Source organism: Glycine max, chromosome 5 (assembly GCF_000004515.6).
Source record: "Glycine max cultivar Williams 82 chromosome 5, Glycine_max_v4.0, whole genome shotgun sequence".
In the NCBI taxonomy this organism is placed as follows: domain Eukaryota; kingdom Viridiplantae; phylum Streptophyta; class Magnoliopsida; order Fabales; family Fabaceae; genus Glycine; species Glycine max.
The window spans coordinates 30975074-30989769 of NC_038241.2; the positions used below are offsets into that span (position 1 = coordinate 30975074).

The window sequence follows — 14696 nt, forward strand, 5'->3', positions numbered from 1 at the left end:
ATCATGCAATTTTAATCCCCTATTTTTTAAGTATCAACTATTTAGGCATTGATAAAAAATAAAAATAAAAAAGTTAATTCTCAAGCTTGAACTCCTAACCATACAAGTGTGAACAAAACATAAAACACATTCACCACGTAATGGATTTGATATAGGTATAACAATTTTATATACTACTATAAAGTATTTTAACCATAATGCATTTATAAAAGAGGGTTTTTGTAAATTTTAAAAATAGATGGAGTATCCTATACAATCCAAAACATGCAACAAGATATTTCATCAATTTCATATATATATATATATATATATATATATATATATATATATATATATATATATATATATATATATATATATATATATATATCCCACTAAATTGAATTGGATTCATAAATCTAAAAAAATAGTGAGAATTTTTTATTTCTCTCAATTCAAAAATCCAAGAATTGAATTCATGTCTTTTCATTGAATCCTCCTAGTTACAATGATTTATCCAAAAGATTTCACTTGGTTATTCACCATGTTACAACAAAAAAATGGATGAGAAGTTAAACTTAAGTGTAACATTTATTAAATATGAGAAGTTTAGAGTAAAATTTAAAAATTAAGAAAAAAGTCATGTTACAACAAAATGGATGACAAACAGGAGTAATTTATTTACTCCAAGAAAAATAACACCCGGCACCCCAAGTAGGCATTCTTTTGTTTCAACCATTTTACTTTTTAGAAGATCTGCATCCTTATACTTATTTTTCTTTGAATAATCTTATTTTATTTCCACTTCACCTTCTCACATTTGGTTGATGCTACATTTTTCTCTTTATGTCTATCACATTACTCATATTATCTCGTACTTTTCTCTTCTTATCACTCCTTGTTCTAAAAATTACTGAGAATGTGTAGCACTACTCTTTCTTTTCTTTCATAAAAAAATGCAACACCTAAATCAAAGTAAATAAGCTGCACCATTCACTAAAAATGTACAAGAGATACTAGGCCATTCTCGTGAATGCGGATCAAATAATTGTAGGCATCATCAAACAGGGTTGAATAAGATTTCTGACAAGATATGCACAAAATGAGAACAATGAAGCACCTCATCAACATAGGCTCATCTTTCAATTTTCCTTTAACCCGAAGGTGGTCAGTGCAAGAACGGAACCAGAATCACATATATATTTCCACAGCTATTGACATTATCTTGAAGGAGGGACGACAAGGGAGAAAAGGCACACCAAGTGTTAACTCATCAATTTTCTGAGTCTTTTCTCAGCTAGACTAGCATCCTTGTTCTGTGGCTCTAGAACAAGAGCATGCTTGAAATCTGCATAGCAAAAAAATTAGATGGCATAAGGAACAACGTTAAATACTTATATATATATATATATATATATATATATATATATATATATATATATATATATATATAGTACAAAGTCCAAAAATAACGGCAAGACAATGAACCATGAATGAGTAAGTGATGCAAATATAGCAACCACTGTACACAACAATGAACCATGCATCAATGCTAGACATGTGCAGCGTCACAGAAATGAATGCAAGATATAATAGAAATAAAATAGGTAGAACCCAAATACATTTATAAAACAATCAAGACTTGCCTTCAAGTGCCTCTTCATAACATAGTAGTGATTCTCTAGCAGTTCCACGTCTCAGATATGCCTTCACATTCTGCATGGAAATAATTATGCACTATTCTTAACAAAACAGATTCACGTTGCAAATATTTGTATAGATTCATAATGTAAAGGAATCCTAGAAAAGACAAAATTATCAATCAAATAATTATCAAAATTATCAAATGTGGGAATCAAATAATTAAACATTATCAAATCAATCATTATCAAGGTACACAAACAATAATCAGCTCCTATAATGAGCTTCTTTGCAAAAGACAGATATCTGTAAGGTAAGATGGTGTGACCAGAACTTCAAACAAAAAAAATTATAGGATATAACACATATTTGTACAACATTAGGAAGATCCCATTCCTAGGATTGAAGATTATTGGAGTTTAAAAATTATAATAACTAGAAATAAGATAACAGAAAATAAATTTCCCATAGCCACTATTGCGTGCCCATTTTCTTACCTTCTTATCAAGCAATATTGCCTTACCGCAGTCTTCTGCAGCTTGCTGAAAGCTACATAATTTCACAGGGTAAATACAAATCAGACAATGGTGCAAATATCACAGTACCAGTTGACAAACATGAGAAACATCATACCATCCTAACTTTAAGTGAGCAGCTGCTCGGTTGCAGTAATAAGTTGTATTCGTTCCATTCAATTTGATAGCCTCGGAGTAGTAACTGAGTGCCTTACTCCACTGCCTTTCTTTGAATGCTGCATTTCCCTGAAAAGTATGGCTTTTAGTAGCTTATATCAAATTATCCATCCTAGATTTTATACCACAATCTGCTAATGAAGCACATGAATTCAAGCATGATTTTGTTATGTTTTTTGCTAGAGTCAGTGGGTATGCTTTTTGCTAGAATTTTGGCTGTAAAATTCGGCTGTGGAGCCAAAAGCTTTGGGCATTTTTCTGTGTTTAGGTGAATCTAAACTTCTGGAATGTTTTTCTTTTCAGTTAGATATCTATTAATAACACTTCATCTTACACCATGTTATTTGGTCTTTCTACCAGGCATATGACAACATATATACCATAAGTAACAACTTTGTTCCCAAATGCTCCTTAAAAGTACATTGATGCTTCTTATTAACCTAAAGTCCTAAACAAAGAGTTAGGTATCATTTTACATTACACCAAATGATACAAAATTAATTTTAATTAACTTTGAAGAAACATAAAAGAAAAAAGTTAAATAATTTAGTTGAGCCAGTTCAAGAGTCCATGATCAGAGTATGAGTATGCTCAAATTCAACTTTGCCAGCCAAACATTCAAGTTCAAATTCAATAGAATTGATCTTTGAATTAAGCCAAGCTAAGTTAGTGAGTTTTCACTAAGGCAAGCAAACCCATATTGTCAATGGTATTGTTTCCCAACCCTTCTTGCTTGCTACTTCAGATAATAAAATATAAGTTGATACTGCAGACACATATTTGCTAACTACTACAAATAGAAAAAAAAAACAATAATTTCAGTTCACATCTTATAAAAGACTCTAAAACATTTAAATCAGAAACTCACACCATAATTTGGCGACATCCAGTGTCACATCACAGAATTTACCAGATAACTAAACTGAAAAACTTTTAAGAAATGATGTCTTACTGAAGAAATGCTCAGAGAAATCTAACCTTCTCTTTTAAAAGTTCAGAAGTTTCCCTGTTGCCATTGATATTAGGTAATGGCAAAGAATAGGAACCAACACTAACTTGCTCTTGAAGAGTTGAATAAATATCCAAGATCGTGTCTAGAAGAAATTTATCAGCTCCATGAAATGAGATGAATGAGACAGAAAGAGAACAATCATCATGATATCCTAATGGAATTGTAACCTGCAAATAATTTAAAAGCCTATATATGTAAGTCAAAGTATCAGAACAATTAATAAATATTTAGAGAAGAAAAATATTTACCTCTGAACCTAAAAGATATCAAATTACCTGACAACATCCAGATACACTAGCAATGCTCGATAATGCAAATGTTCTGTCATGGAACTCAGAGGAAAAACCTTTCTTTGTATTAAGCTTTAGTTGACTGCCTGCTACAGTAGGAATAACAAGTATTCCATCATCCTGTGGGACAATTAAAACCAGGAGATAATAGGGTGGTATTGAAGCATACAGTGGACTTGCCAAAATAAATTATTTTAGCCACTTTCATTATAAGAATCAGTGTACATTGTTACACCAGACTAATTGCTTATCTATTTTCCAGTCTTCCAATAATCTAATCTAATTTCTAACAAAGTTCATTGACTTAAAATAACCTATATATGAAACAAGAGTAAGAACAGACTAATACCTTTAATAGACTTTGAAAAGCACCTCGCATCTCAGTCCTGACTTTATACAAAGCTTTTATATTATCATATGTAGTATTAATGGCTGCAATAACATGATCAGACACACCACAACCTAACTTATATTTGAGTGATTTAACCCATTCTTCATGATTGGTTTTAAATTCATACCTGAAAAGCAGATAAAAACATGTCTGTCAAATAAATATAAGGCCATTGACAAAAAAGCATGATGCAAAATATTCTATCAAAAGTAAATAAAAAAGAAGGCATGATTACACACATGTCATCATGTAGTGTAGAAAGAATTAAATGTCAATTGTGACGGACATTTCCTTTAGTAGGAAACCTTATAAATTGTTTAAAAAAATATTCTAGGCAAGGCATATCCATAATACGTTGTTAAATGTAGTAAGTACTAAGAAACAAATATCAAATGTCCAGTACTCAGATATGCTTATTGATACTCAAATTAGCGAAAGAATGGAAATTCAGGACTCTTGAAAACAACAGAGTAATTGAAATTTCTTTTAAGTTGCTAACAAAAGCACCATTGACAATGAATGAAGAATTATACACAATTTACATAACCTCTTTTTAATGGATAGCACAGAACAAGTTGGATAAGAATGAGCATTTTAGATATATTTTCAATTGTAATAAACTAAAAAAAAGGAAATTTTGAAATTATACAGTTACGGACCATGCAAAAAAGATAAATTCAAAACAAGTATATTGCTCATTATGTAGGGGAGTCTATTTTAAGCAAAGGACACACGTTATTACAATATAAATGTAACACCACCTTATGGCACCTGAACAATTGCTTTCTCATTATTGGATGACGAAATCTAAGGATATTTATGAACCTCAGCCATCCAATACAAATGCATGAAACTCTTGAGCATTTTATAGAATTGAAAATTAGCTTTTGCTTTGTAGTTACCATCAGTTGCAGATTTTTCACAGCTAGTAGCCACGGTTATTAAACACACATTTGGTTTATGCTTATCCAACATAAATTTCCATGTGTTTAGTTTATAACTTTTTTTGGAGTACTCCAGTTATTGATACCCAGATTGGTATTATTATGTTTTCTTTTTTTATTTTTAATCCATTTAGAGAACTGCCAATCCTTACTCATACGACTTCATTCTCTTTCATAATAAATTTTTAATAGAAAAGCATGCAGAGCAAGGTAATATATTATAATAAATGAAATGATAAAAGTTTTAAAAGAATACCCTTGTAATGAAAGCATAACTGAAGAAAGAGTTTTCAATATAGATGTTTCATTTTGTTGGTGGGTTGATTGCTGATGAAGCCTTAGACTGGGCACCCTAGAATCAATATACTGACAAAGATTCAAATGCTTTGGAGCCTGATCTGCAAAACCAAAATGACTAAAACACTTCATAATTTACCCAAATTTTCTCCTCTTTTGGTGATTCAGTCGAGAGATCAACTTTTTCTTATGGAAAACTAGTATCTACTAAATCTGAAAGGAGGACCAATCGGTCTTCAAAGATCCAGAAACTTACACCCGGACATATTCTCAATAGCTTTACCAATAACATATATTGTATTCTGTGTAGGAATTTTAGATAACTGAAAGAGATCGTCTGCAAATATGAAATGTCTGGACCTTTTGGTCTCCACTGAATTCAATTGAAGTAAAACATGTCCAACACGATGCAGGATAGATGGATCGCGAGCAAACCATCCTGAAAAGCAATTAAAAAATAAAGTAATCAAAATCTAAAGAAAATAGAATAGAATCTTTTAATAAAATATTAGAATATCATGAGATAGGACTCATGTCAATTCTTTAACCCAAGCATATAATTGATTTATGTTCTTTCCACAAAGCTAGCCACAAGTAAAAATGATGCAGAATCTCAAGAGTTGATACATATAACTTATGATCAATTAAAATCATAGCAACAGCACAAAATAATGAATCTTACCAATAGTGTCTAAGCTTTGTGCATTTGGAAGAACTCCAATGGTAGATACAGCCCCATGGGATGGACGAAAACCAAAAATACCACAGAATGATGCTGGAATTCTCACACATCCTGTAGTATCAGTACCTACCAAGACACAAAAATCTACCATGTTTACAAATATAGTTATGCAAAGTCAAGCAACCAGTTTTCAGGGCCGCGATATAATGGCATGTGCAAACTAAGTCTATCCTGGATCAGAAAAAAACAGATTATGCTTGGCAAGCCATGCAGCAATAACACAATGAAGAGATCACAAAAACAAACTAAGACTTGGAATTATGAAATTTATGCAGCTATTATGTTACGTAGATCACACATTGACACATATTTAACTTTATTTTAATAGCGTCAGCAAGCCACTACTCACCTTACTACTACAATAAGAATTATAATAGGTTTAACTGTTTAAGAAACAAAACTACAAGGAAACTCCTCAAAATATGTAGATGATTAACATTGTTTTTAAAAGAGAATTTAAAACATACAAAAAAGACATATTACTATAATAATTGAATAAACCAGGATTGATGAAGAAAGAGTGAATACATACTTTGAATCATCCCCCAGAGTTCTAGACATTAGAAATATTGTTAGACATAACTTTATCTTTTACTAACTTGACGCATAGTTCAATAGAAATATTGAGGGAATAAACTAATTTTATTTGATAGAACAAGTTAACAGAATAATTTAAAATTCAGAGAAATACACCCCAAAGACATTTTTCCAGGTCTTTTAGTTTAAGTATTTGAGGTCCATTGTATAGAACAACGTAGAAGTAGAGGAAGATGAATTATAGGATTCAAGCAGGATAGGTAAAATGGAGAAGTGCTCCGTATGTTATTCGTGAATAGAAAAAACATCTTAAAGGAAAATTTTACCACACAGCTGCAAGACTGGAGATGTTGTAAGGAATAAAATGTTGGAAGGTAAAGAGTCAAGAGAATAAATTCAACATAGCAAAGATGGGAATGTTGCTTTGGATGAGTGGACATACCACCAGACAAGATAAGATTAGGAATGAATGCATTAGGAAAAAATGTCAGGGTGGCACCTAACATTGAAAAGATGATAGAAGCTCACCTTGGGTGGGATTTGGAGTTTGGACACATGTGGAGAAGCTGTAGAAGCCCCATTGAGGAAAGTAAATCAGATTGCAGGTAGCCTAATCGCTAGAGATAGAGACAATTCAGGTAAAGCTATAGGCAAAACTATTAAGAAAAATTTAGAGGTCATAGTTTGTCTATTGACATGATTTATGATAGAACATTGTGGTGTTGTTTATACTTTATACATCTAATGGCTAAAGGCTTGGTTGTTTTTCTTATAATTTAAAAGAATGAGTAATGGTAAGGCGGTGGGGCCAGACAACATACCTATTGAAGTGTGGAAAACTCTTGGAGATAGAGGTCTTGAGTGGCTCACCGAACTCTTTAACGAAATTATGAGGTCAAAACGCATGCCGGAGGAATGGAGGAGAAGCACGTTAGTGCCAATCTATAAGAACAAGGGGGATATACAAATGGCAAATTATAGGGGCATAGTATGATCATACCATGAAATTATGGGAAAGAGTGATCGAACGGAGATTAAGAAAGCAGACTCAAGTTACTGAGAATCAATTTGGTTTCATGCCGGGAAGGTCGACCATGGAAGCGATTTATTTATTACGGCGGGTGATGGAGCAATATCGCATGGCCCAACAAGACTTGCACTTGATTTTTATTGACTTGGAGAAAGCGTATGATAGAGTGCCTAGAGAGATTTTGTGGAAAGCTCTAGAGAAGAAAGGGGTTAGGGTTGCATATATTCGAGCTATCCAAGATATGTATGATAGGGTATCAACTAGTGTTAGGACACAGGGTGGAGAGTCAGACGATTTTCCCATCACAATTGGTTTACATCAAGGGTCAACCCTTAGCCCCTACCTTTTTACCTTAATTCTGGATGTCCTCACGGAACAAATCCAAGAGATAGCGCCGAATATGCTTATTGATACTCAAATTAGCGAAAGAATGGAAATTCAGGACTCTTGAAAACAACAGAGTAATTGAAATTTCTTTTAAGTTGCTAACAAAAGCACCATTGACAATGAATGAAGAATTATACACAATTTACATAACCTCTTTTTAATGGATAGCACAGAACAAGTTGGATAAGAATGAGCATTTTAGATATATTTTCAATTGTAATAAACTAAAAAAAAGGAAATTTTGAAATTATACAGTTACGGACCATGCAAAAAAGATAAATTCAAAACAAGTATATTGCTCATTATGTAGGGGAGTCTATTTTAAGCAAAGGACACACGTTATTACAATATAAATGTAACACCACCTTATGGCACCTGAACAATTGCTTTCTCATTATTGGATGACGAAATCTAAGGATATTTATGAACCTCAGCCATCCAATACAAATGCATGAAACTCTTGAGCATTTTATAGAATTGAAAATTAGCTTTTGCTTTGTAGTTACCATCAGTTGCAGATTTTTCACAGCTAGTAGCCACGGTTATTAAACACACATTTGGTTTATGCTTATCCAACATAAATTTCCATGTGTTTAGTTTATAACTTTTTTTGGAGTACTCCAGTTATTGATACCCAGATTGGTATTATTATGTTTTCTTTTTTTATTTTTAATCCATTTAGAGAACTGCCAATCCTTACTCATACGACTTCATTCTCTTTCATAATAAATTTTTAATAGAAAAGCATGCAGAGCAAGGTAATATATTATAATAAATGAAATGATAAAAGTTTTAAAAGAATACCCTTGTAATGAAAGCATAACTGAAGAAAGAGTTTTCAATATAGATGTTTCATTTTGTTGGTGGGTTGATTGCTGATGAAGCCTTAGACTGGGCACCCTAGAATCAATATACTGACAAAGATTCAAATGCTTTGGAGCCTGATCTGCAAAACCAAAATGACTAAAACACTTCATAATTTACCCAAATTTTCTCCTCTTTTGGTGATTCAGTCGAGAGATCAACTTTTTCTTATGGAAAACTAGTATCTACTAAATCTGAAAGGAGGACCAATCGGTCTTCAAAGATCCAGAAACTTACACCCGGACATATTCTCAATAGCTTTACCAATAACATATATTGTATTCTGTGTAGGAATTTTAGATAACTGAAAGAGATCGTCTGCAAATATGAAATGTCTGGACCTTTTGGTCTCCACTGAATTCAATTGAAGTAAAACATGTCCAACACGATGCAGGATAGATGGATCGCGAGCAAACCATCCTGAAAAGCAATTAAAAAATAAAGTAATCAAAATCTAAAGAAAATAGAATAGAATCTTTTAATAAAATATTAGAATATCATGAGATAGGACTCATGTCAATTCTTTAACCCAAGCATATAATTGATTTATGTTCTTTCCACAAAGCTAGCCACAAGTAAAAATGATGCAGAATCTCAAGAGTTGATACATATAACTTATGATCAATTAAAATCATAGCAACAGCACAAAATAATGAATCTTACCAATAGTGTCTAAGCTTTGTGCATTTGGAAGAACTCCAATGGTAGATACAGCCCCATGGGATGGACGAAAACCAAAAATACCACAGAATGATGCTGGAATTCTCACACATCCTGTAGTATCAGTACCTACCAAGACACAAAAATCTACCATGTTTACAAATATAGTTATGCAAAGTCAAGCAACCAGTTTTCAGGGCCGCGATATAATGGCATGTGCAAACTAAGTCTATCCTGGATCAGAAAAAAACAGATTATGCTTGGCAAGCCATGCAGCAATAACACAATGAAGAGATCACAAAAACAAACTAAGACTTGGAATTATGAAATTTATGCAGCTATTATGTTACGTAGATCACACATTGACACATATTTAACTTTATTTTAATAGCGTCAGCAAGCCACTACTCACCTTACTACTACAATAAGAATTATAATAGGTTTAACTGTTTAAGAAACAAAACTACAAGGAAACTCCTCAAAATATGTAGATGATTAACATTGTTTTTAAAAGAGAATTTAAAACATACAAAAAAGACATATTACTATAATAATTGAATAAACCAGGATTGATGAAGAAAGAGTGAATACATACTTTGAATCATCCCCCAGAGTTCTAGACATTAGAAATATTGTTAGACATAACTTTATCTTTTACTAACTTGACGCATAGTTCAATAGAAATATTGAGGGAATAAACTAATTTTATTTGATAGAACAAGTTAACAGAATAATTTAAAATTCAGAGAAATACACCCCAAAGACATTTTTCCAGGTCTTTTAGTTTAAGTATTTGAGGTCCATTGTATAGAACAACGTAGAAGTAGAGGAAGATGAATTATAGGATTCAAGCAGGATAGGTAAAATGGAGAAGTGCTCCGTATGTTATTCGTGAATAGAAAAAACATCTTAAAGGAAAATTTTACCACACAGCTGCAAGACTGGAGATGTTGTAAGGAATAAAATGTTGGAAGGTAAAGAGTCAAGAGAATAAATTCAACATAGCAAAGATGGGAATGTTGCTTTGGATGAGTGGACATACCACCAGACAAGATAAGATTAGGAATGAATGCATTAGGAAAAAATGTCAGGGTGGCACCTAACATTGAAAAGATGATAGAAGCTCACCTTGGGTGGGATTTGGAGTTTGGACACATGTGGAGAAGCTGTAGAAGCCCCATTGAGGAAAGTAAATCAGATTGCAGGTAGCCTAATCGCTAGAGATAGAGACAATTCAGGTAAAGCTATAGGCAAAACTATTAAGAAAAATTTAGAGGTCATAGTTTGTCTATTGACATGATTTATGATAGAACATTGTGGTGTTGTTTATACTTTATACATCTAATGGCTAAAGGCTTGGTTGTTTTTCTTATAATTTAAAAGAATGAGTAATGGTAAGGCGGTGGGGCCAGACAACATACCTATTGAAGTGTGGAAAACTCTTGGAGATAGAGGTCTTGAGTGGCTCACCGAACTCTTTAACGAAATTATGAGGTCAAAACGCATGCCGGAGGAATGGAGGAGAAGCACGTTAGTGCCAATCTATAAGAACAAGGGGGATATACAAAATTGTGCAAATTATAGGGGAATCAAGCTCATGAGTCATACCATGAAATTATGGGAAAGAGTGATCGAACGGAGATTAAGAAAGCAGACTCAAGTTACTGAGAATCAATTTGGTTTCATGCCGGGAAGGTCGACCATGGAAGCGATTTATTTATTACGGCGGGTGATGGAGCAATATCGCATGGCCCAACAAGACTTGCACTTGATTTTTATTGACTTGGAGAAAGCGTATGATAGAGTGCCTAGAGAGATTTTGTGGAAAGCTCTAGAGAAGAAAGGGGTTAGGGTTGCATATATTCGAGCTATCCAAGATATGTATGATAGGGTATCAACTAGTGTTAGGACACAGGGTGGAGAGTCAGACGATTTTCCCATCACAATTGGTTTACATCAAGGGTCAACCCTTAGCCCCTACCTTTTTACCTTAATTCTGGATGTCCTCACGGAACAAATCCAAGAGATAGCGCCGAGATGCATGTTTTTTGCATATGACATAGTCCTCCTTGGAGAGTCGAGGGAGGAGTTGAATGAGAGGTTGGAAATTTGGAGACGAGCTCTAGAAACACATGGCTTTCACCTAAGCAGAAGCAAATCGGAGTATATGGAATGTAAGTTCAACAAAAGAAGGAGGGTTTCTAACTCAGAGGTGAAAATAGGAGACCATATTATCCCTCAAGTCACACGGTTTAAATATCTTGGGTCTGTAATACAGGATGATGGGGAAATTGAAGGGGATGTGAATCATCGCATTCAAGCAGGATGGATGAAATGGAGAAAAACATCGGGGGTGTTATGTGATGCTAAGGTACCGATCAAGCTAAAGGGAAAGTTTTATCGGACTGCGGTAAGACCGGCGATTTTGTACGGAACAGAATGTTGGGCGGTCAAGAGCCAACATGAGAATAAAGTAGGTGTAGCGGAGATGAGGATGTTGCGGTGGATGTGTGGTAAGACTCGACAGGATAAAATTAGAAACGAAGCTATTAGAGAGAGGGTTGGAGTAGCACCTATTGTAGAGAAGATGGTGGAAAATAGACTTAGGTGGTTTGGGCATGTAGAGAGAAGACCGGTAGACTCTGTAGTGAGGAGAGTAGACCAAATGGAGAGAAGACAAACAATTCGAGGCAGAGGAAGACCCAAAAAGACTATAAGAGAGGTTATCAAAAAGGATCTCGAACTTAATGATTTGGATAGAAGTATGGTACTTGATAGAACATTATGGCGGAAGTTGATCCATGTAGTCGACCCCACCTAGTGGGATAAGGCGTTGTTGTTGTTGTTGTTGTTAATAGAATACAACAACAACAACAAAGTCTTATCCCACCAAGAGAGCTTGGCTACATGGATCACATGACATCATTAGGCATGGTTAAAAACCAAAGTTTCAGGGATATTATTTAGCCTGAGATCTCACTTGACAATTTCCTCCAACGGTCATAAAATAATTGCATCAGAATCCACAAGCAAGATAAAGGGAAGATTGCTAGATTGAAAATGATGGATCCACAAATGACCAAAATATTAAAAAGGTAATAATAGCATTTCAAGCAAGTAGGGGTAACCACATAAACTTACCAACGGCAAAGTCAACAAGCCCCGCAGCAACTGCCACTGCTGAACCACAAGAAGACCCTCCCAGTTTACATGATGGCATCTGAGGATGAGTTGGAGTTCCATAATACTTGTTCTCACCAGAAATCCTGAAATAACAATGCCTTAAGTATATCAAATTGTTTCAGTTGACTACACAAAGTTAAAGAACTTCAAAAGGACTCATCACCCAAAAGAGAATTCATCCACAACAGTCTTGCCAACACAAGTAGCCCCACTCATGAGCAGAGCAGTCACCACAACTGCAGTCTTCTCCGCTGCCTTGTGTGTACTCTTCCAGGTAGAATTTCCAAACCCTGTCACGTAGTCTTTCACATCAAATCTGCAAACCCCAACAACACAACCCAAAAAATCATTTAAATCAGAAACCTCAACAATATCATGAGAAATGCAAGCATCACACTCTCTGACACATTCTTTCAAACACGTTCCCTAGTATTGGTTGAAATTTATCGGAAATCACAAAATTTTGTAGGTCTCACTTCTTATTTAATGAGTCAAACTCATAATTCTGCAATTTTCAATAAATTTTAGAGAGTATGTTTACCAAATATCATAAACCAAACCTCAGCAAATTTTCTCTTTAGCCCCAGGAAATAAAAGGTAAATAGTTCTGCTCAAAAGAATACGAAAACAGAACCAGAGCTTAATAATAATGATGATGGTGATCCTTTATTTTGCAAATCAAATGTCATAATATTCAAAGACATAACATAATATCAGCAAATTTTCTCCCACCCCCATGAAAGAAAAGCACAAACAATTAATAAAAAGGTCAACTTTAATACTCAAACTGAAGCAAAGCTTAAAATTTTTGGAGGGATGTTGAAACGAACGTGTCGTTTATGGCAAAGGTTAGAGCAGAGAGCGATTGCTTGGCAGCAGGAGGAGGAGGCTGAGGGAAGGGAAGTAGCTCAAAACGCTCAACAAAAGCACCAAAGTCTTGTTTGTGTGTCTTTCCCCGCCGTGTTCTCCGCCGTGTCTCCACCAGAACCACGATTCCGGCAACTCCTATTCCAATGACCAACCAGAGTTTGGGGTTGGAGGCGTGTTCCTTGATTAGCTTCAGTGATTGGGACATGGTTAAGCAGAGAAACAGAGTGCTAAAAGGGGTTTAGAACAGTGTGGGTTTTGGGAGGGTTTTACTGTTAGAATAGGTGGTGGTGGGTGCATAGCTGAGAAAAGAAGAACAGAATACAGAACTCTCAAGAAGAAGTGGGATCCCCAGATTGTTCTAATGTACAATTTATCTGGGCCCTTTTTAGTTATATTTATTTTTCTTTGGGGATGTTTCCAATCCAATGGATCATAATAAGCGGAATCTATCTCATGAGAATTTTAAACATGAAGAGAATCCAACATGTTTTTCCATTAAAAAAAATCAGTGAACCCAACAAAATCTTATATTATTATATGAATTTATGGATTTAATTATATTTGTTTGAATCATCATTTATAAATATATATAAAAATATAATTTTAGTATTCATATTTTCGTTAAATTTTATTTTTAGTTCTCCAAACTTTTATATCATACAATTTAGTCTTTGAATTTTATAAAAAAAAAAAGTTAAAATATATTTTCTTTTCTTACAAAATTAAAATGTGTCATTTTTTGTCATGACAATGATGACTTTTACATTGATAATGTATATAATTAGCGTAAATGTAATATTTTTTGCATTGTTTATGCATATAATCGATGTAAAATATGATATTTTTTACATCAATTGTGCATATAACCAACATAAAAAAGCAATGCATGTAGATTCGGATGTCTGGACCTTGTTTCAGGCTAAAAAATGACAATTTCAATTTTTTTGAGAATAAAAAGCATACTAAAAATTTTACAATAACGAATTGCAAACATTTTCATATTTAGGAGGGAAAAACGTATTTTATCTTATAAAAAATGTGTTTTTAGTCCTTTTTTCCAAAGTGAAGTTAACAAATGAAGAAAGTAAAGAGTAAGTTCATGGATTAAAAACATATTTTTTTTATAAAGTTTAGGAACTAAATTACATTATATGAAAATTAAGAAACTAAAAACAAG

At 33.6% G+C, this 14696-nt stretch overlaps 1 protein-coding gene across 1 annotated transcript; it reads right to left on the reverse strand.

Annotated features, from left to right (window-relative positions):
- Positions 1-903: 903 nt before the first annotated feature.
- LOC100801177 (outer envelope protein 64, mitochondrial) lies at positions 904-13893 on the reverse strand. The gene is made up of 13 exons (XM_003524684.5): positions 13480-13893; positions 12813-12965; positions 12608-12732; positions 9470-9595; positions 9044-9226; positions 8747-8888; positions 3964-4132; positions 3600-3734; positions 3291-3491; positions 2254-2381; positions 2118-2169; positions 1626-1695; positions 904-1327 (listed from the first exon to the last, which is right to left on the reverse strand). Exons 1-13 carry the CDS (start codon positions 13722-13724, stop codon positions 1245-1247), a joined length of 1812 nt encoding a protein of 603 aa, XP_003524732.1. The 5' UTR covers positions 13725-13893; the 3' UTR covers positions 904-1244.
- Positions 13894-14696: the final 803 nt, after the last annotated feature.